Genomic DNA, 22,184 nt, shown 5'->3' with positions numbered 1-22,184 from the left:
TTTAAAACTCTTAACTACACCGGATTACTAGCTCACTGTCGGACGACATGGGTTGAGTTTTAATATCATAAATTTAAATGATTTATGATTAAATTTTTAAAAAACATCTTATTATAAAAAGTAAAAGTTATATACTACCTTCAGTCTTTAATATAAGAGCTGGTTAACTAATTTGAATGGATTAAAAAAACTAGTTAAATTAGTTATTTATCATAAATATATGCTGTCTTTTCTAAAATATCCTTGTTAATTAAGTATTTTTTGTTAAAACTACCATTGGTACAAGGATTATTTTGAAAAAAAATAGATTAAATATGGGAGCTAAAGTGAGTTAAGATCTTATATTTAAGATCAAAATAAAAGTCAAATGAACTCTTATAATAAAAGAGGAGATAAAACATAAGATGAAATTAGACTAAACATAAACCGTCCAAATGATGATGTATATATATATTATTAAAAAAAAAGAAGGTAAAATTAAGTCAAACTTGGTCTTGCGTTATTATGCATCGAAAAGCAGTATTCCGAACTTACAGTTGAGAGGTGGTTGGTGAGGCCGAGACACTCTCTGTAAAGTGCTCTGCGGTTCTTCAGGCGTTTACACGTGGTGGTAGATGGACCTACTCAGATGACTCCCTCTGTACAGTTTGTTCATAATGTTATATAGCTTCCTGCCTGCCTTCCTTTATTGGAGCTATAATACCTCATTGCCTCACCTGCCTTCATTAACTTTTCTTCCTCTTCCCGGTTGGTTGTCAAGTCTTTCCTCCAATTTTATTGTCTGATATATTGTCATTGCTATAATTCCGATTCCGCTATTTGTTTGACTGTGCAGAGTAACATTTGATTCGAAATGGCGGTTAATGCTGCGAATCCTGATGAACAGGCAAGTGTTTATTGATTTCTGTTATTACCGATATGTGATGCTTTTTGGGGGTAAATTTGTAATGAGGTTCTGCGATTAGTGGGAGTGATGGATGACTGATCGGAAATTTCTGCTTTTGTTGTTAAGGTTGTTCTTGGTGAAGAGATTGATCATGTGAGGTTGATCACCTTAAACCGTCCTCGTCAATTAAATGCTATTTCACCTGAACTTGTAAGTCAAGCGAGTAAATTCCTTTCCTGGTTTTTCTCTGAAACGAAATTCTTCTAACGAACTTTTCTAGTGAATAAATTCCCTTCAGGGGTGATTTTCAGAGATATGCTAATTTTTAGTTGCTACGGCTGCTGAGTCTTCTTCTTTCTAATGTTATCAGGTTTCGCTGGCGGCGGCATATCTAGAAAAGTGGGAGAAAGATGATAAAGCAGAGCTTGTTATCATCAAGGTTTTTCTGATTCACATGGCTTCTTCAAATATTGTGCAATGTCACTGTTGATTAATCAATTATAAGTACCTATATGATTCGAACAGATTGTGATTATCTTTCTCTGGGCTGTGTTGCTCATTTACTATCACTAAATTGTTCCCTAAAACTTGCTCAGGGTGCTGGTCGAGCTTTTTCTGCTGGTGGGGATTTGAAAGTGTTTTATGATGGGAAAAAAACAAGTAAGTATGTTGTTATGCTGGCTTTTTCATGTTTCTTTATGGGGCACTAGCTTCTTCCTAGTTCACAGACTTTCCCTCTTTCTTTTGGAAGCGAATATCTAGGAGTTATTCAGAGGGAAACCAGTTAGAGCGCATATCTGGATTCCCTAACCTGCATCGTAGCTGCTGGTACTAATGAGTTTCTTCTGAACAGAGGATTCCTGCCTTGAAGTGGTCTACAGAATGTACTGGCTCTGCTATCACATTCATACGTATAAGAAAACCCAGGTTCCTCTTAGAATCTTTGACTTCATCCCACTCTGGTCCTCAAAAATTTGAAGAAGTTTATGCTTGCAAAGTCTTATGTCTTGTAGAATGGTGCTGTTATGTTATAACAGGTTGCTCTTGTTCACGGAATTTCAATGGGTGGAGGCGCATCATTCATGGTGCCAATGAAATTTTCAGTTGTTACGGAAAGAACTGTGGGTGCTTAATCCGTATTATACATTATTCTAAAGCCATGCCCAGGCTAGTTTTATGATTTAATTCTCAAATGCTGACATCTTTAAATCAATTCTTTTATATAGGTGTTTGCCACTCCAGAAGCAAGTTTTGGGTTTCATACTGATTGTAGCTTCTCTTACGTGCATTCTCATCTACCTGGACGATTGGGTAATTTCTAAAGGCTAATAATTCCTTTATCTTGTTCTTCCCTTTCACTATTTTGAATGACTTTTCTCACGCTTCCGTCTCACATGCTGTATAATCTTCATGCGAGCAAAAGTGTCTAGCTTTTGTTGGATTAGTATCAACCATCTGTACAATAAGACTAAGGCTTTGTTTGGTTCAACCGAAGGGAGGGGAGGGGAAGTTAATTAAAGGAAGGGGAGAGGAGGGGAAGGGAGGTCATGATTTTGTTTGGTTGGAAGGGAGGGGAAGGGAGGGGAGATTTCTTGTTTGGTTCATAAGAGGAGGGGAGGGGAGGGGAGGGGAGGTAATTATAAATTGACAAATATGTCATTATCTCTATATTTAGACCTATTTATTTTTTTTATTACAATATTTATATCAAAATTATTATTTCTTACTATATCAATTTCAAAAAAAAAAAAACCAATTACCTCACTTACATGTAAATATGCAGGGGAATTCTTGGCATTGACCGGAGGACGGTTGAATGGGAAGGAATTAGTCGCAGCTGGACTGGCAACCCATTTTGTCCCTTCTGAGGTTAGTTTATCTTTAATATGTGCTCCTCTTTCATGTAATTATGCTAGTTGATGTACAACAGCCACATGGGATCTCTCTCAAATCCTGTTTCACGTTTGTTCAGTATCTAAGAATAGATTCACACATGGGCTTCGGTGCTAAACAGTTCAACCAATTTAGGAAGAATTGATTTCTTTCTTTTTTCTTGATGGATGAAGAAGTTCCTGACAGCTGAATATATATATATATTTATATATATATGTCTATATAGCTATGGTCAATGGTGGGAACGTATTAGTCCAAGTCCATAAATAATTTAAACAGATCTGCAAAATAGATAATGTTAATTGCATTTTATCATAAAGTTATTGGTTTGTCATGAAATTGGTTTAAATATAAGTTGATCGCTATAATCTCCTCGTATCAGAAACTTGCTGAGTTAGAGAAGCGCCTGATTACCTTAAATTCTGGTGATGAGAATGCTGTAAGATCAGTGATTGAAGAATTTTCTTCAGAAGTTAAGCTTGACGAAGACAGCATCTTAAACAAGTAATAATTTTTTATTGATAATGTGTAACTTTTTTCCCATTTGATTTTGTTGTTAGTGCCAGCACAGTGCATCGCACTCATGCCAGTAACATTTTGAGATTTTCAGGCAGTCGATGATTGACGAGTGCTTCTCAAAGGATACTGTGGAAGAAATTATAAAATCATTAGTAAGTTTCTTCCCCGCTCATCTCCTGGTTTCTCTAATTATATAGGAGCTTTATGGCATTATTACGCACCCTTGTTCATTATATAGAATATTTGTGCTTTCTGAAGGAAGCTGAAGCAAGCAAAGAAGGAAATGGATGGATTGGCGCAATACTTAAAGGAATGAAAAGGTCATCACCCACTGCATTGAAAATAACTCTAAGATCGGTAAGGATTTGGGGGTTAAAATAATAAGATCCTAGACTTACGTTCCTGGACTACATTGTTTTGTAAATTATGAACAACGGGAAGCTTCAAATTGTGAATTCAGTTTTTGCGTTTTTGAATGAGCATACTGTTTCTTCAACTCATGCTGCTATTGCCCAACTTCCATGAACGCAGATTCGTGAAGGAAGAAATCAGACACTATCAGAATGTCTAAAAAAGGAATTTAGACTGACGATGAATATACTCCGAACCACGATATCTGAGGATATGTATGAGGTAATTCTTGTTTTCACTGCTCACTAAAACTGGCAAAAGGCAGCTCTGCTCAGTTTATTTTCATGAAACAGCTCTGCTAATTCTTGTTTTCACTGCTCAATAAAATTGGCCCAAGGCAGCTCTTCTCAGTTTATTTTCAAGAAAAAAAAAATTGCCTACTAAAAGCGATGCAAACTTGTCTCTTGATGAACAGGGTATTAGAGCTCTTACCATTGACAAGGACAATGCTCCAAAGGTATTCTCTCCTCCCTCTTCCAGTCTGACTGTGTATCCTTCCCCTTCTAAAAACCATATATATGGTACCTAGACGCTTTTTGGTTTCAGCTTAAGTTGAGATACTTGGTGCTGAAACTGGGGGAAAACTGGTTTTTCATCTCACAGTTTGTATGTTAATACTAATAATCTCACATAGACAAACTTATTAGCATTCAACTCATCATATGATACATCAAAGATAGCAAGGCCGTTATGTCCTATTCTTACTATTTGATCACAAATTATCAACTTCTTTCAGTGGCAACCTCCAGCACTTGACAAAGTAGATGATGGAAAGGTGGACTTGGTCTTTCAGCCATTTGAAAAGGATTTTGAGCTGCAGATTCCGGAGAAGGAGGAATGCAGGTTGGGAATATTTTGAATGATGTGATTCACTGGATATGATTCTGTAGCTTTTATTCAGCAACATAATCAAATGCCTTTCTCTGATTTGAAACAGGTGGGAAGGCAAATATGAGAATTCTGCTTATGCAGCCTAAGATAAGAGGAGCGAACAGGAAGAATATCTGGTTAGATGCTGTTTCTTCCTTGAAGAGTAAGATTACTACGGATATTTGGCTCAGGTTCTTATGCTTAGTGGTGGATATCCATGCCTCGTTTATGGTTGATGCTTTCATGTAATTTAGAATTAGAATAAAATGAGAGGGTTCATGAGTTATGAAGAACTGTCAACCTTGAAGTTCTTAAAAGAGTCAAGATTTGCAATTAATCATTTTAATCTCAATGAAGCAAATAGATAAATCACACTATGGAGTGTCTAACTAACTTAATGGGAAGACTTTTCAATGAACTGACTGGTTGTGTGACAGATAAAATTAATTGGTCAAGCCAGTGAGCTGACTGGTGACGATAATTTTTTGTTTTTTTTAATGATGAAGAGGCAATCATATTGCAAATGATGTGAAGACAATATTTTCACGGAATCCTTTCCGCTTGGCTTCGAGCTGCACAACCGAAATCAAACTGGATTCAAAACTTCCCCGTAACTGTAAGAAAAACTAGAAATAATCCTACCAATATCAAAGCCAAGGATGCAGTTAGGAAGACGGCCATTTCACTAATTTATTTTACTTCCGAAAGATCATTTGCAGTGTTTTCAAACGACCTTTGGTAAAAGCTATTGTAGGATTCTTTTTTGAAGTTAATGTCATGGCATAAAAATCCAATCTAATTTGACAAGTCAGACTATTTAATCAGTTCTTTGACCACTTTAGTTAAGTGTTTTGAATCAGCTAATCAGGTTGGATCACATATATTTTTCTTCCATTATTAAATTTAAAATGGCATCAGTTTTAGTTTTACCAAAAAAAAATGGAAATTGGTTCGAGTTTAAGTTGTACACATAAAAAAAATTGGTTCAAGTTTTCCAAATCTCTTTCAACTTACAAAATTGGCCTTTTTAAAATATATTTAAACATAAATTCCATCATAATAATTCATTTTCACCCACTTTCTGCTTCATGCACGGACTTCTGATAAACAGCAAACGGAAAACCCCTCGCAAGGTCCTTTCGAAAATTAAAAAACAAAAACAAAAAAACAAAAATAAAAAAAGAACATCAAGATGCCATGGAGCAACAAGCCAGTAGCCAATTGCCAAGAGCGAGGGCCAACCTTATCCATAGCAAATATTTGACAGACAAATCTCCAAAAACTTAACACAAATTGATAATTTACAATAACCAAACTCAACTGCCAAGAGCGAGGGCCAACCTTATCCATAGCAAATATTTGACAGACAAATCTCCAAAAACTTAACACAAATTGATAATTTACAATAACCAAACTCAACTGTTATCACTTCTCATTCACAAAATGCATTGATTGTTAGGCTGCCGGTAAACGAAGCAGGGAAAAAAAATTACAGAATGGATTCTTGGAACATCAAGAGGATAAGAAAATATAGAGCATCTCACCTCATCTGCCTCTCACTACTGTCAGATGATTTCATTTTCAAAGGGAATATACACACACTGAGACTCAAACCGAAGGCTGGAACAGAAAAACCTGAGAAAAGAAAATTATGAGGCGCCTTGAAAAGACAACCGATCTCGGAGAGTATCAAAGATTGATGACGCTGCCGCATTTTGTGAAAAAGTCAATTTCAAACGACCGAGTAATTCACCATCTTTAGCCTGAGAAGCAGCGTCCGCGGCTTCCTTTGCCATGCCAATTCGTGCATATGACTGTCCAAGATTGCAGAAAGGATTAAGCAAAACTGCTGTGAGTACAAAAATTGCATAGGGGCAAAATTATAACAAAGCTCTATATCATTGCAAGCAAAGGCTCTAATATTTGTTCCCAAATCTCTCCTTCCATGGTGTTCCTGAACTAGAGTCTGGACCATAACAATGCAAAGGGGCAAAAATTAGTTTTCTTTTATCTGGGGTAATTTGCTGTGGCCTTGTAAGACTAGTAATGTTGTTTGATAGTGAATATTGGGCAATGACAGAACAAGAGCAAACAAAATGTAGCAAAAATAAGAATGTTAAGATGAATGTGTAATCGTATAAAAAGAAAGCCCAAGAAAACTCATAATGATTGCATATTAAGAAAAATAAGCATCGCATCTGTTGAGGGAAAAAAGGTTTAAAAAAAAAAAAATCAGAGTGGCTGATCCTGTTTCCAGGCAATGGGTTTAACGCAATAAAGAAGATGCTTCAGCAAAGGTGTGATAAATGGGATGAACATAAGCAGAGCATAGTTCTCAACTCTCATGATTATGCCATTCAAAGAGAAATTGCAACACATTGGCATTAACATTAGAGTGAGTAGCAAATGATAAAGGATGATGAAGAAAAGGGAAGAAATATAATAATGATAATTGACAAACAGAGAGTTTTATATGCCTCGGTGATCATATTTGTGGTATTGGTAAAAGTTTTGCTTTTCCCTACTTCACCAATCTGGTAATAATACTAGTTGACCTCATGTTTGATTAACATTTTCTTCTACCATTTCTGCGCAGTGCACATATAATGGATTTAACAACTAAGGCACATCATTATTGAAAGAAGGAATTGAGTTTATTGAAATTCAAAGGTAGGTAAAGGTGCAAAAATATGAAACCAGCAACTCCACTTCTGGTTAGCACAACAGTCAAACCTTTGACTAGAATATAGAAGGAGCATCTTGTGGTATGCAAAATTAGGAGTTGAATCTCATATTTATTGTGTCCATAAAATACCTAGGCTCTCAATGATAATCTTAAGCAATAGAGTTGCACTCCATGCATCTATAAAAACATACCTCAGCTCTTTCTCGAGGATCTGCAAGTTTTGGGATATATTTCAAAGCTTCTGCCTTTTCATCTGCTTCAATGCATGCCTCCACAAATGGCCTGTAACCTACAGATCCCACATCATGTGAGCTTTAGAGCAGCAATCACGTATTATCCAGTAGCAAAAATACATGCAACAATTATTTTAACACGATTCTGAAGAAAAGACGCTGCAAACAAGAGACCTTTTAAAACTAAAGCAATATAAATATAATACATAAAAAGTTAGAAAATCTACCATCAGATCTTTTTTTGTTCACTTGTTATGCTCTATCAATTTTCCAACGGCCATGGATTATGGCAAAGTAGAGAAAAATTTTGCTTTGTTCACTTTAGCATTCAGTACATTAAGATATTCGCACTTGGGAACAGAGGATGGGGAACAGAAACGGGAGTCAGAATAATGATTTTTAGCACTGGATAAGATATCCTCCAAGAGGTAATGATCAATATGGATGTGTCATTGATTGATGATCCTCACAATCTGTCCCATTAAAATTAAGAAAATCTCACACCATTAGTATGAATCTAGAGTTGATGCTCACAAATTAACTAGGAGGACAAGCTTACCAATTGGTGGTTTCTTCTCCTTTGAAAATTTTTCCAGTGCAGCCCAATCTTTGATGGTAGCTAAAGCAAAGACTTTCAGCCAATACCATCTCTTTTCAGACACCTAAGGTAATATAACAACAGAAGTTCAATAAGTGTCTCAGAAACCAAAAGTTTAGCTCCACAAGGTATAAGAAAAATATTTATTGCTTAAATTGTATTAACATTATTCAATTGGTTTAAAATGCAGATGAAAAGAACCACTTAAGGCTAGCTCAAGTGATAAGGATCGAATGAGGCATGTATAATGTTGATAATTCAAAAATTCTTGACATAACAAGCAAAACATAGGTGGAAAGGCACAAAAGAAACCTTGCTTTCCATTCAAGAAAAGAAGGTGAAGAAACTAGTTAAAAACTCACCTTAAATTCTGTTTTCACTTTCATTGCGGCTCGGTGATTTCCCAATACAATACACGTACGGATTGTATCACTTATACTTGAATCTACAAAAATGGCTTGCTTTGTGCTCACTTCTAATTCATGCTGTATTCTGCAGCGCAGTAACAGCATCAGAATGTCAATTTTTTTATTCCATGATATTTATAGCCATGTAACAAGAACACATACCCTAGTAAAATCTGAATCCCTGTCTAATAATAAAATATGAATTATCACATAAATACACCAGACTATGCAGTGCATTGCAGCCTAATACAAATGCAGATGTTGCGAAGATTTATAGTATAGTCTAAAGATATAACCAAAATAAAAGTAATATTCACACCTTAACAGTTTTGCATGCTCTTCAGCTGCCTTTGATTCAAAAACATGTTCCTTTGTTTCTGCAAAGAGATTCTGTGCCTTGTCAATAAGTTTTATACGAGGGCCATGAAGTGGAGACCCTTTGCTTGCCATGGGGTTTTTCTCTAGCTCCCATGATTCTTTCCACAGCAGAAAAGCCACATCCTACGAGAATTAACTTCTAGATAAATTTGTAGTATCTAAATGGAAATCTTGTGGTCAACTAGATATTGTGATAGAAGGATAAGCTTCACTAGCGATGCACACATTTAACAAGACAAAAAACAATGACGATAAAACTTATGACAGAATAATTAATCAATAATGAGAAAATTAGGCAGAGTCCCGCATATAATGAAGAGAAAAAAGGACACAAAGAAGAGCTTAAAACCTTCAGGTGGACAGAAAATGTTCACATGCAGGTTGTCAACTCCACACATACAAGGTTTGCCAGATTGTATGAATAAAAGACAAAGTCAAAATTTCTTGGTTTTTTTTCTTTTTCTTTTTTCTTTTTGGGGGGGGGGGTGGGGAATCCTCAAAGCAACAAAACCTATGACAAAAGCATGATGTTCCCTTTCACCTCAATTGAAATATTCATATAATTCAGGAGATAATGACTTACTTGAAGTTGTCCTGTCGATAAGTAGAAGTCCTTCAGAAATTCATGTTTATAGTACCTGAAACAAAAATTTAGCTAGTTTTGCTCCAATGATACACATTTAGAAGAAAATTATCACTTTAAAGCACGTGTTTATAATTGGGTGATTGAATTTAGGAGGAAAAAAATCAATAGAGAGTAAACTATGTGCTGTGTATAAAAACAGAATCATGCAACTGGGTGATTAGCTCTGCAAACAGAAAGTCCCAATGTTATATTCATTACATGCAGAAAGGTCTACTTTTTAGTGAATTTTGCCCTGCATCCATCATTTGTACCTATGGAGATTAATAGTCAGGGATATCCTTGGCTGGAATTCAGTAAAACAACACTGCCTTCCATGCTTATGGTTGCAACCTATTACTTCATTGCACTGACGCTAAGAAAGGCAAAATCCTAGAAATTTTTCCAGCTATATTGTTGCCAGGATATATTGTCAGCGGCATGTATGAGTTCACACATTTTATCAGAATTTTTTCCATCGGCTCATAAGCATACTCCCTCCCCGAAATTCCTAGTCTACAATACTAGAAATCATATGATGAACAGATCTCGTATGACAAGGAAATAATCTAGAACCTACTTCAATGTATATTAAATATCAGCGTTTTAGAACGGGACCAGACCAGATGGTCAACCAATTCAACTGCTGCCTGCTTTGATAAACAGCATTGTTTGAGGCTTTACACCATTTTTGTCGTCAGACTGTTTTGAACTGGCTATTGAGATGAAAACCAAAGTTGAACTGGAAACCAAACCTGGTTTTTGAAAAAGGGACTCAATTATTCTTCCCAAAAATACCCTCATTAAGAGTTTGGAATTTGTTACTACTATGTGAGCTTATTAACTCACTGTGAAATTCGACTATTCAAGTTTATTTTAGCTATTCAATAACTTGATGTTGTATTTCTTATGCATATATTATCACATATGATATTATTTTTTTTAATTTAATTATTACATAAAAGGTTCATTCAGCCCCTGGTTGAACTAGAACCATTAAACCCATGACCCAATTACATTCCCAGTTCAGTATCTGATCCGATTCCATAGACTTTGTTAAATATACTACTGAAGTTCAACCCCAGTCCTTTCACTCCCATATGATTATTTGTTCAAAACTTCATTATCACATACAAACTAATTTCCTCATTTGGCTAGAGCTATCATTCAGCCACCTGGGTTTGCCTCGTGCAGTTGTGCTGTATTTTTCTAGGCCACTTACTGTGCATAAGTTATAAACAAGTCACGTGCTAATGGTCTGGCTTGTATTGTTCCAAAGAATTCCAAAGGTTGCCTCTGCATCAGTAGAAGAATTCACGCATGAGATGTAAACTTGCATTCAAACATAATTATTTAACTATATTCAGAACTCTCTGGAGTAAAACCTTTTGCCATATGTGGAAGAGGACAAGATAAACAAGGTCTGTGTCGCCACTGTCAGTTGCCTTTGTCAAGGCTGTATCTTCTTCTCCTATGCTTAACAAGAGAGGAACCTAAACAAAAGAATTATTGAGCATGAAGATAAAATCTACAATAGAACAAACCATATTTTATGAAACATTTTAATAGAAATTCTGTATCACAAACAGTTTAATAACTTCAACATATCACTGGAAAAACCAGCGAAACAGAATACCTGTTTAGAAGAGCGTGGTTCATGTTCAACAAGCATGGCTGCTAATTTTCGGCGGCCATTCTTGTCTGCATGGGCAGCCACTGCAGCATAGGATATGCCTTTGCACATTTTTAACTAGGAATCAAAAGATGCTTAATTTCATGAGTCGTTTCTTTGCCATAAACAGAATAAATAAACACTACAGAACTCCAATTGTGAAAAACCTTATCAAGCAGAATTTCAAGAAGTGTGGCGTCAGGAATAGTCAATGATGATGTTATCTTTGAACATGCCCAGTGCATTATCACCACTTCCTACACAAAAGCAGCAAGAGAAAATCGAATTCATACACAGAATAGAAATTGCTACGTCAATGATTTCAATAACAAACAACTAATGAGGAACCAGGAATTAAGAACTGCCCAGTGTTTAGTTTTTCCCTCGCCCCCTTTGTTTCCTTCTTGCTTATTCATTTTTCTTGTTTATTTTAAAAACCATCACAGACTTCTTTTCTCAACAAAAAAAAAAAAAACATCACAGAGAAAATAAGGGAACAAATCAAGAAAAATTCATAAAAATATTTCTTTATTTTTCAATCCAATATCTTTTCCATTTTCCAATATGAGAAATGACGCCAAGTGCCAGCACAAGGTAAGGTCAGGGATCACCACAACATCATCAGATGTCTATCCTCAAGTTCTTGTATTTTCCCGCATTAACACCTAGTCATCTTGCTTCCCTCATGCCCGGAGAGAGAATTCATTGACCAACCAGTACCATCATTACGTGCACAGATTCTGAATTACATTATTGCGAGCATTTGAAACTTTCCCTATAGCTAATGTTTAAATAACTCTTGCTGACTTTCAGATGTTTTCACATCATAATTCCCCAATGATAATTGACTACTCTAAGCCCCCTCAATTCTCAAAAGCTCCATGCAAATCCAACTTAGCAACATTGCTAATTCATGTTTCCTTCTATCTTCTGGGATTACAGTTTTTTAGTATGGAGAATCAAAGTCTGAGAATTTACAGTGGTATGATTATGTTTAGGCTCAGTCAATAACTTAAAAAGACAGACATCTACACATATGAAGTATGAACATTAACAGCAATGCAATAAGTAACAGAGGGGCACGGCTTATCATGAATTCAGGAGAGATAAGATCATAATGACAACAATGTGCCCTAGCCCAGGGGCACAGATTGAAAAACCTCAACTTACACAACTGAGAGAATACTTCCAGTTTTAGTCTTGGGCCCACAAGAATGGTACACAGTTGTAAAAAAAATGTAACTCTGGATAACGCCCAAACTAACACTATATATATATACTTACTTGATTCATTCCAAGATATTCTGATATCCGCAAAGCAAGCAGATGTTGATAAGCATTAATCAAGCGCCCAATCAGGACAGATGGCGTGAGCAACTGAGGAAAGAGAAAATTCAGTACAAGTTCAGCTTATGACATTTTTCAGGTGGGAAGGAGAGGACAAGACAAGTAAGCTCTAAAGACCTTATACTGTTGAATACTGAGAGGAATGCCAATCTCTGGGCTGCGAACTGCATTCAAGACTCGTAGAATTTTACACATCTCTGGAATACGATCACGTTGAAAATTGCTGCCAAAGTCAACTGGATATCATTACCGAGAGCAAAAATCAGAAAAATATGCTTATCCTTAAGTCATTGACTATTATTGGGAGCAACAAACTTAAAACGACATGATACAAAGATTTTATAACATTCTTGCCGGTCATTGCTCCAGTAAGTCATAATCAAACTCACCTGCAGAAAGCTTGGCCATAACTGGCTGCTCTTAAGAGAGTCCGCTGCCGCAAAACATCAAACTCATGACCAGCAGCATCAACACATGCTTCGACAGCCTCAGGAAGGGACGATCTTATCAATCTCAAATTTTCATCTGCCTGGTGAATGGTAAGAATATTAAAAACTCATCTGAAATTTATGACATAACTGACTTGCAAATATAAGATCAGATGCATCTTCCATAATCCACAGAAACTGCTAGCTTGATTTATTGTTTTCCCCTTTTGTATAACTAGATCAAATAAGCATCACCAGCCCAAATAAAGTCCCTACCTTAGCACTTCGCCTGTCAAAATGATCCAGGGCATCATATAGTAAAGCTGCAGGTGATGTGCTTCCAATCGTAAATATTGAAACAGTGGAATCAGGGACCCGCTGAAGAAACTCCATACTAGTGTTAGACAATATCCTCACTCCATCACACTCAGGTATGAGAATTATAGGTTCATCATAAAAGTAGCGAACCGGATCTCCATCAGGACCCATCATTAAAAGTATGTCATCCCAGTAAAGCAGCACAGCGTCCATTCCACACCAAGCAAGCTGCCCTGGAGGAAGCGCCGACTGCATGCATGAAAATAGTCATTAAGCTATAGGCATTCAACAAGAAGCTCTAATAGAAAAACTATCAAATAGAGTAAACATGATAACCATCGCGAATGCCTTGTTAAGATTTATGAGGTCCTGCGTGTCACTTATAACTGGTAACGGTAGCATTTAAGAACAAGTGACATCTAGATTGCAAGACCGACTCAGAAGATAATTATTAACAAATAACATGGAATAAATCAACTTCAGCTACAAGCAAGCAAACACCGACTCAATGTGCGCCTCACTCAACTTCCATGACTTTCTTGTGATTGTCGACTTCTATAGCACCCTGCAGCTTCTTTACTGAAATAGATTTTATGCAAAACCCAAGTGTCGGACTTAGTAACAGCCCTCCCCTTTTCTGTTCCTTGGCAACTAAATTAAGTAGCACGAGAGAATCAAAAACCAACCTCACATTCCCTCTCGATGATAACGCCAGTCAGGTCCGAAGTAGTGACCAAAAGTCGGCCGTCATGAGTAAACGAAGCCAGCCACTTCCCATCACGTGACACTACCATCTTCTGCAAGGGGCCCCGCAACACCTCGACTCCTAATTGCTGCACTGCATCTTCCTCCACAGACAAAACAACAGCATCATCCACTCCAAGTAGTACCTCCACGTTTCCAGACATTGTGTACTGAGGCTCGATCACTGCCATACAATGTGGCAACTCCGGAATTGCGGGGTCTGCAAGCTTAGTGGCTTTTGGGTTTTTGAAGTCTGCAATACAGAACAATTGATTCGCCTCAGTAATACACACCATCCCGTTGCCCCAAAACACACATTCTACCACATTCTGCTCGAAACACTCCTTGCCCAGCGAAATGTTCGGTTCCAAAAGCTCGGCATGAATATTATACCGATAAATTGTGCCATCCTGCACGACGCAGACAAGGATTTGATCATCAGTCCAAGCCATGCCAATAAGGCGGCCGCCGGGGTTCTTCCACACGGTTTCCGATAACTGAACGCCAGCGGAGTTGAAAATTCGAAGCTTGCGAAGAGCGGACTCAGCATAGAGCTGGACGATCTTGGAGTCATCACGGATCACGGCGACGGGACCGCCGAAAGGGGCACAAGCAACTTTGTTGCGACTAAGGTCGATGTGCTTCCATCTCATAGGGTAGATTTCAGGCTTCCGATAATACCGGTTGTACAGGAGCTGCCACTCCGCGGCGACAGAGACGTTCGCCATGGGAGAAACTGCGTTTTCGGCAAGGATTAGATGGATTGATGCCTTCTTACAGAAATTAAGATGGGAAAAAGAAAGACCGAAGCCAAAAGGTTGATTATTTACTGCATAAAAAAATGATGAATTGGATTAATCAGAAATCTCAGAAACCTAGATTTCTGCTCCAAGAAGAAATCGGAAAATCTTAGCTAAAGGGCGAAGGAAGAAGAGCAGAAGTAATGCATCGTCGTTAAGCCTAGTCTACAAACTACTCCAAATTCATTCTACTGAGTGTTGTGCTCACTTGACTGGAGAAGGAGATGAAAGAGTTGATTCCAAAATTTTGTTTGATGTTCTTTTTTTCTCCCTTTCTTGTTTTTTTTTTTTTTTGCCAGAAATTCCCCTTTCGTGTTCAGAGCGAGGCGAGAAACACTTTCATGTCATTTTAATTTTTGTTAAAAATATTTTATTCCTAAAATAAATGGAATATAATTGCATTTATGTTTAACACTCTAAAATAAATGGAATATAATTGCATTTATGTTTAACCAAAGGATGTTTAATATAAATATAAAATCTTAAGGATATATAGATCTTTTTTTCCCCAAACAAAACAAGTCATTTGTTGGCCAAAAAAAAAAAGAGGACAAAACAAGTCATTTCAACAGTGATATATTATACCCAAGAAATTTTGTGGTTTTCTTTGAGTTCAAAGAAATTATGTAGTTCAATGGTTAAAAGAGAAATACGCTGTTCAAAGCTTAAATTAATTCCAATAGATTCTTATCACTTTCAACACTAAGTAGCTTTTCCACTTCAATTTCAATACGCCTTGAATTCTTAGAAAAATATAGAGGTCACATTAATCGAAAACCTAAGATCATATCAAATTTTGAGATGCTTAATGCAAGACTTATTTTATCATGTAAATTATATTACAAAATAGATTTTATATTTAGGATAAAATGAGTAGTTATTTAGTGTTTTAGTATTTATAGTTCAAATTCTTTAAATTTTATGGTATACTCTTATTTTGCAATTGAAACAAATACTTTTCTTGGTAAGCATTGATTGGTCATAGTTGCGGAATGTTCAGGAACAGTTTATATACAGAGGCTACAAGCGAGTTTCTGCGTTGGCCCAAAAAAGGACTTTTTGGATGATTAGGCTTTGGAAAATAGGAAGGAAAAAAGGTAAAGGGCTAAAATTTCTAAGAACCCATTTGGTTCAAAATATTTAAAGGAGAATTATAATGAGATTCCATGTAAAAAAAAACATTACAAAACAAATCCCAGAAGTTATTATTCTCTACTCTAAAACTTGTCATTACAGACTGCTCAGGTTGTTATTAGACCTTTTAGTGATTATTTCTCTTACATGTAGGAGTGTTCATAGGACCGGATGGGACAAGGACAACCCCGTCCTAGTCCCGTCCCGATAAATGGGACGGGACGACTTTTCCGTCTCGTCCCAATTGGGACGAGACAAAACTAGAACGGGACAAGAACATCTCATCTTTCTTTTTTTAATTTTTTTAATTTGAAAACTAACAACACGGAAAATGTAAAAAGTTATAATAAAAACTATATGAGAAAAATATATAAAAATGACAAAACAATGACAAAGAAAACTGTTTTTTGTAATCATGAGAGACAAAAAATAAACAAACCTAAAATATTCACTACAAAGAATATCATGTAATTCATACAAAAACAACTTATAAACAATTAAAAAATAACAATTGATAAATATCATTACCAAAATACTATTACAATGACAAATAAAATAAATATATAACAACTAAAAATAATATATTGGGGCAGGATTGGGATGGGACACCCCTATCCCGCGTCCCGTCCCGTCCTGAAACAATTTTATCCCATCCCGCTTTCGTTCCATCCCAAAAGTTTTCGGAACGGGATTGTCCCGTCCCAAAATGACTGGGACAGGGACGGGACAGTGGGACGGGACACAGTTGAACACTCATATTTATATGGGATGATTGTAATTCTCCCAATATTCAATTGGAATAAAAAATAATTCTTAAAAACTTGAAAAGAAGGAAACGGAAAATTTCCCGTCAAGAACTTTTTCCAAATTAAAAAAGAAAATAAGTTAGAAAATTGGAACACTGGCAATAGCAATCCAAGCCCCATTCCTTTACCTCCCCTGGGTATTCTTCCCGCCAAAGCTGCTTTTTTTTCCCCTGAAAATTACTGAGATTTTAAAAAAAAATATTTATGAAAAAAATCTCATAGCAAGTAACCAGCATAAATTTATTATTATTTTTATACTAAAACTTTTTATTGTATATTTTGAGTTATTAAATCTTTTTCTTAGAACACCTTATTTTAATTCCTCCCTTTTCTACAATAATTTTTTTCTTTTTCATATCTGCCTTTGGAGTCTTCTCCCGCAGGGGAGGCACCTAGTCACACACTCCCAACGCAACACGGACTCAGGAACAGATCTCTGGCCAAAGCGGCTTAGATATAGCATGCTGGACACTAAGGCCCCGTTTAGCATAATAGTAAAAATCCTCTATAAGCATATTTCACATAAATGAAAACAAAATTTCTCTCACATATTTGTCTCGTATTTTATAAATTACTATTAAAAAATAGCTTATAACTTATAAACTGTTCCAAACGGACTCTAATATGTACGCAAAACAAGAGAGTCACCTTCATGTCACGTTCGACCGTCCCCTCAGGTTTTTTAATCGCTACCACGTTGTTTATTATATACTTGCGTATTCTAAAACGGGTGTCTGTTATCTTGTCAACTAATGGTTACCTTTCTGAAGTATTAATAAAAAGCAAAATGATACTACCTCTCTTATCCTAAATATAAGAGCTGATTGACTAATTTGAATAAATTAAGAAAGCAAGTTAAGTTAGTTATTTGTAATAAATAGATGTTGTCTTTCCAAAAATCTCCTTGCTAATCAAGTTTATTGGTTAGAACTACCATTATTAGAAGAATTATCTTGAAAAAAAATGAATAAATATGAGAAACAAAATATATTGGAGTCTTATATTTAGGACATAAATAAAAGTCAAACGATGTCTTATACTAAGAACAGAAGGTAGTAGTATATTACTATCTCTGGTCCTTAATATAAAAGTTAGTTGACTAATTTAGGTGGGTTAAAAAAATTTATTAAATTAATTATTTATAAAAATAAGTGTTACTCTGTTATCTTTTATAGGATACCTTTGTTAATTATGTGTATTAACTATAATTACCATTTGATATAATTTTTAACATGTACAACTGCTATAACGATTACTTTAAAAAAATAGATAAATATAAGAGACAAAGTGGATTAGGGTCTTATAGAATGAAATTGAATGTCAAACTAGCTAGGTAATATACAGAAATATTACATTGTAGCATGCTGATGAACCGGGACACACAATGTAGCCTTGTACACAAAAAGAGACTAAAAGACCAATGTATTTGTTCGGGTATGTTTGGAATAGCTTATAAGAAACTTTTCAATAATGATTTATAAGATATAAGTATATGAGAGAAATTTTATTTTGTCTTACGTAAAACATGCTCATAAGGAGTATTTATAATGGTCGACCCAAATGAGTTTTGATTCTGTTTCTTTTCGGGCCAATCACTCCACTGATTCATGACTCGATTTTAGTCTGATTTCTGCATCTTTCAGTGACAATAAAATAATTATATTATACAAGATAGACCAGACACCAAACACACCCAAATATTTGCTCAACTCCATGATATATGAACCGACAGAAACATTTCTAGCTTTTGTCTACTTGCTGTGGCATCGGAAACGTACAGATCGGAGCTTCAGTTTGTCTCATGGGGAATTCCATCTCTAGATTTTCTCATCGTACCAGTACGCCTGGGGATCCCACCATGTCCCCAAGGTTTCATTAACTAATATGTACATATATATGTTTCATTTCATTTATTTTCCATTTCTTCTCTTCTCTCTGTCTTTCTTATTCTCACTTATTTTTTGCTTTTAAGGATTTCAGATTTGGATTCGGGTCCTTCACTTCACACCACTTATGGTTATATAACTGGATGGATTGCTGCTTGCTTTGGTCGAAATAAAGCATCAAGGACTGAACAATAATATAGTCCCTTCAAACAGCACCCTGCTCTAATGATTCTCTTTCTGATAGCCATCCATGACTGTATATGTCATGGCACTCTTAGTTCTGAGATCAAATCTAATGAATTTAAGAATGGTTTTGGTTTGGATGTGTCATGTTTCTGTAGGTGTTGCTTGTGAGCTGCTATTGTTGGTCATCGTCTCTCCAATATGGAGCTTCTTCATCAACGTCTCTTCACTTGTTTTGTTTCTCGCATTGTTGTCCCATCTTGTGGACTCTCAAAAAAGTGTGGAGGGTGAGGCTACTGAAATGACAGACCTTGAAGCTGCAACCACACCCAATCTTTGATTAACCTAAGGTATGCTGGTTTGACAGAGAAAATAATTTTTTTTAAAAAAAAATACTGCTTCCGGTTCTTAATATAAGAGCTAGTTGAATAATTTGAATAGATTAAGAAAACTAGTTAAGTTAGTTATTTGTAATAAATATGTATTGTCTTTCCTAAAATATTCTTGCTAGTCAACTGTATTAGTTAGAATTATTATTATTATAAGGATTACCTTAGAAACAATAGACAAACATGAGAGATAAAATTAATTGGGGGCTTATATTTAAGACCGAAATAAAAGTCAAGTAAGGTCTTATATTAAGGATTGGGGATAATAATTTAAGAAAAAATAACAATAAAATTATACTTCAATTTTAACATTACAGAAATTGAAAAAATTTCACTTTATTACATACTCAGAAGTCTCTTAAAATCAAAATACATTCCTAATCATGTGATGAGTATTGTTATTAGAGTTATCAATACCGTCGCAAATCCATCCTAATCCGTGACAAATTTTATCAATACCATCGCAAATCCATCCTTAATCCGTGACAAATTTTGTCACTAAAATATATTGGCGATGGATTAAATTTCATTCATAATTTTCGTCACTAATCTGTTACTACATTTTGTCACTAAAATCCGTTGCTAATTCCATAAAAAATTTGTCTAAAATCGGTCACAAATCTATCTAAAATCTATCTCTAATTTTGCCACTAGCCCACGCATTTTTTTTATGAAAGTTAGTGATGAAATAAATTTCATAGCCAAGGTTAGGATGGATTTGTGAGGAAATTTTGAGACAGAAACTAATTTAATATCCATCACTAAGTCATCACTAAATTCTATTACTAACTTCTGTTACAATTCAGTCACAAATCTGCCACATATCACACAAATCTATTGCTATATTTAAAAATTAAAGAATTTATTATTCTTGTTTATATAATGTAGAAATATATTTTTAATCATAAAAAAATTGAAATATTTTTACTAGGACATCTTCATTATAAATAAATATTATTAAGAGAATTGTATATATTTGTGTTAAAATCAATTCTTCTTATGCCTTAGCGATAACTTTCTTTTGTTCCTTTAACCTAATGATAACTAACTATATAGGAGAAGATAAGAATTTTAATGACTTTACTATGTGAATTAATGCACATTTCCATTTACGAACTCTAATAAGAAGCCTAGAAGCAAGTCACAAATAACCAGCCATGTTAAACTTAGATAAATGTTTTCACACACAGAAAGTATTGATGTGTTGAATGATCTATCTATATACTTGTTCTTAAAATTATGTAATACCTGATTGAATAAAAAATAGTTAATACAGCTAATATATTTATTATCCCACTTTTAATAATTATTATAGTCACTTAATGGTATGATTTTCATTATGTTTACCCTTTTCTTTTTTGGGCCAGATTATGTTTACCCTTTTCACATCATTATAATGGAGGAATTAGAAACGTTTAGTGCTAAGAAGAATGAATTAATTGGAAAACTAATACATTGATTCTTTAATAGTAAAAATAATGCATTGTTGCATTCATTTCCATTTTTTTTGAAATAAAGGTAAAATGATATTGAGTAAAAAATAAAAGTTCAAAGTAGAATAATAGAAGAAAAACAGAAACTAAAATTGAAAATAGTCATAAAAGAAGTTGAACTAATACTTTCTATGAAAACAAAACGGCAAAAAGAAGGCAAAGAGAGGCTATCCTTCGAAACATTGCAGCAAGTGGCTCCTCTGTATTGATTAAGGACATGTTTGGATTGCAATTCCAAATTGCAGTTGTGTCTTGAAATCTGTGAAATTGAGGTTGCAAATTGAGTTGGATCAAAATTGTTGTTTGGCTGGGCTAACTTTTCCAACCAACTTCTGGCTTTCAACCTCAGTTAGACTCAACGGAGAAAAATCTAACTTTTCAAACAGCAGTTTCAAACGGTGATTATTAAAAATGAGCATTCCAAATTTACCCTCACATTTTTCCCTCTGCCTCATCTCCTTCATTAGCATAATAAGCTTTTGTTCAGACCAAATGAATTTTAATTTATATTCATGCTTGTCTATTATGTATATTTAATTAATTATCTACAATGTGTTTTCAAATTTTTCTTCGTAACAAATATTTTTATTTTACAATTTCACAAATAAATTATTTATATTTTATCATAATAATTTTACATATTTTTAAACTATTATCACATTAAAAACATAAAATTTCAAACACTACTATTTAATAAGTCCCTACTATTTCAGTCATTTTACAACTAAACTAACTTTTCTATTAATCATCTAAACAACTTTTAATTTTTTTTTAACTGACTTTTTAAAAATACCTATCCAAACATAACTTTTACTTTAACTTCAGTTACAAAAGTCAGTTGACTAGAAGTCAGTTTTGTCCAACGCCAATCTAAACATATTTAAGAGTATGTTTGGGATTTGGAGGCACAAACAAGCTTCTCTATCGGCAAAAGTGACTTTTTGGGTTAAAAGTTAAAACGTTGTTTGGGATCATGTTTCTGGAATCTGACTTTTGAGGCTAAATGAGTTTTTAAAATGAAGCCCCGTCCTTGTGCTTCTAGGACACGGTGCGGTGAGAGATGGTGCTCCAGCATTAATTACGTTTTAAATTTTTTACTTGCCCATTTATCCTCTTGCTGCATGCATAATGGTCTCTATTTGTGGCTAGAAAAAAACAAGGACAGAGGTGCTGAGTCACCATTCAATTTGATTAATACTCTATGTATATATTTTAATTTATATATATTTTTATCCATTAAATATATTTAATCAAGTACTCCATCCTGTTCAAAAAATAAGATAAACTTTATCCATTTATGTTTATCTAAAAATTAGTTAAAATCAATTAAAAATAATAAATATGTAAGCCATATATTTTTTTTAAATATGCCCTTATTAATAAAGAAAATAAGTAAAATATGCAATAAATGAATCAAGAAGTAAGGAGAATGTATAATGGGTAAAATTAAAAAATAAAAACTCATTAAATACTCAGACAAA

General features: G+C 34.8%; 2 protein-coding genes across 3 annotated transcripts; one reads left to right on the top strand and one right to left on the bottom strand.

The window, feature by feature from the left end:
* Positions 1–597: 597 nt before the first annotated feature.
* LOC114744313 (3-hydroxyisobutyryl-CoA hydrolase-like protein 5) lies at positions 598–4,998 on the top strand. The gene is made up of 15 exons (XM_028932483.1): positions 598–886; positions 1,013–1,096; positions 1,257–1,325; positions 1,483–1,546; positions 1,740–1,813; positions 1,924–2,007; positions 2,113–2,197; positions 2,670–2,755; positions 3,162–3,283; positions 3,390–3,450; positions 3,557–3,655; positions 3,830–3,931; positions 4,125–4,166; positions 4,446–4,552; positions 4,647–4,998. The coding sequence occupies exons 1-15, from the start codon at positions 854–856 to the stop codon at positions 4,684–4,686; spliced, it is 1,152 nt and encodes a 383-aa protein (XP_028788316.1). The 5' UTR covers positions 598–853; the 3' UTR covers positions 4,687–4,998.
* Positions 4,999–5,935: 937 nt separating this feature from the next.
* LOC114744330 (protein VACUOLELESS1-like) lies at positions 5,936–15,029 on the bottom strand. 2 transcript variants are annotated; one of them, XM_028932500.1, is made up of 16 exons: positions 14,843–15,027; positions 13,955–14,748; positions 13,227–13,517; positions 12,912–13,051; positions 12,640–12,745; positions 12,460–12,552; positions 11,343–11,432; positions 11,140–11,253; positions 10,889–10,996; positions 10,726–10,799; positions 9,465–9,519; positions 8,823–9,004; positions 8,459–8,588; positions 8,058–8,160; positions 7,457–7,554; positions 5,936–6,393 (listed from the first exon to the last, which is right to left on the bottom strand). In XM_028932500.1, exons 2-16 carry the CDS (start codon positions 14,738–14,740, stop codon positions 6,229–6,231), a joined length of 2,535 nt encoding a protein of 844 aa, XP_028788333.1. In that variant the 5' UTR covers positions 14,741–14,748; positions 14,843–15,027; the 3' UTR covers positions 5,936–6,228. The 2 variants fall into 2 exon arrangements, with proteins under 2 accessions (XP_028788333.1, XP_028788334.1); XM_028932501.1 differs by having other exon boundaries at positions 5,936–6,425; positions 13,955–15,029.
* Positions 15,030–22,184: the final 7,155 nt, after the last annotated feature.

The sequence above is a fragment of the Neltuma alba genome, unplaced genomic scaffold (genome assembly GCF_004799145.2).
Source record: "Neltuma alba isolate B1F8T4 unplaced genomic scaffold, ASM479914v2 tig00004331_pilon, whole genome shotgun sequence".
NCBI classification, from domain to species: domain Eukaryota; kingdom Viridiplantae; phylum Streptophyta; class Magnoliopsida; order Fabales; family Fabaceae; genus Neltuma; species Neltuma alba.
This window is presented reverse-complemented; position numbering and strand designations above follow the sequence as displayed.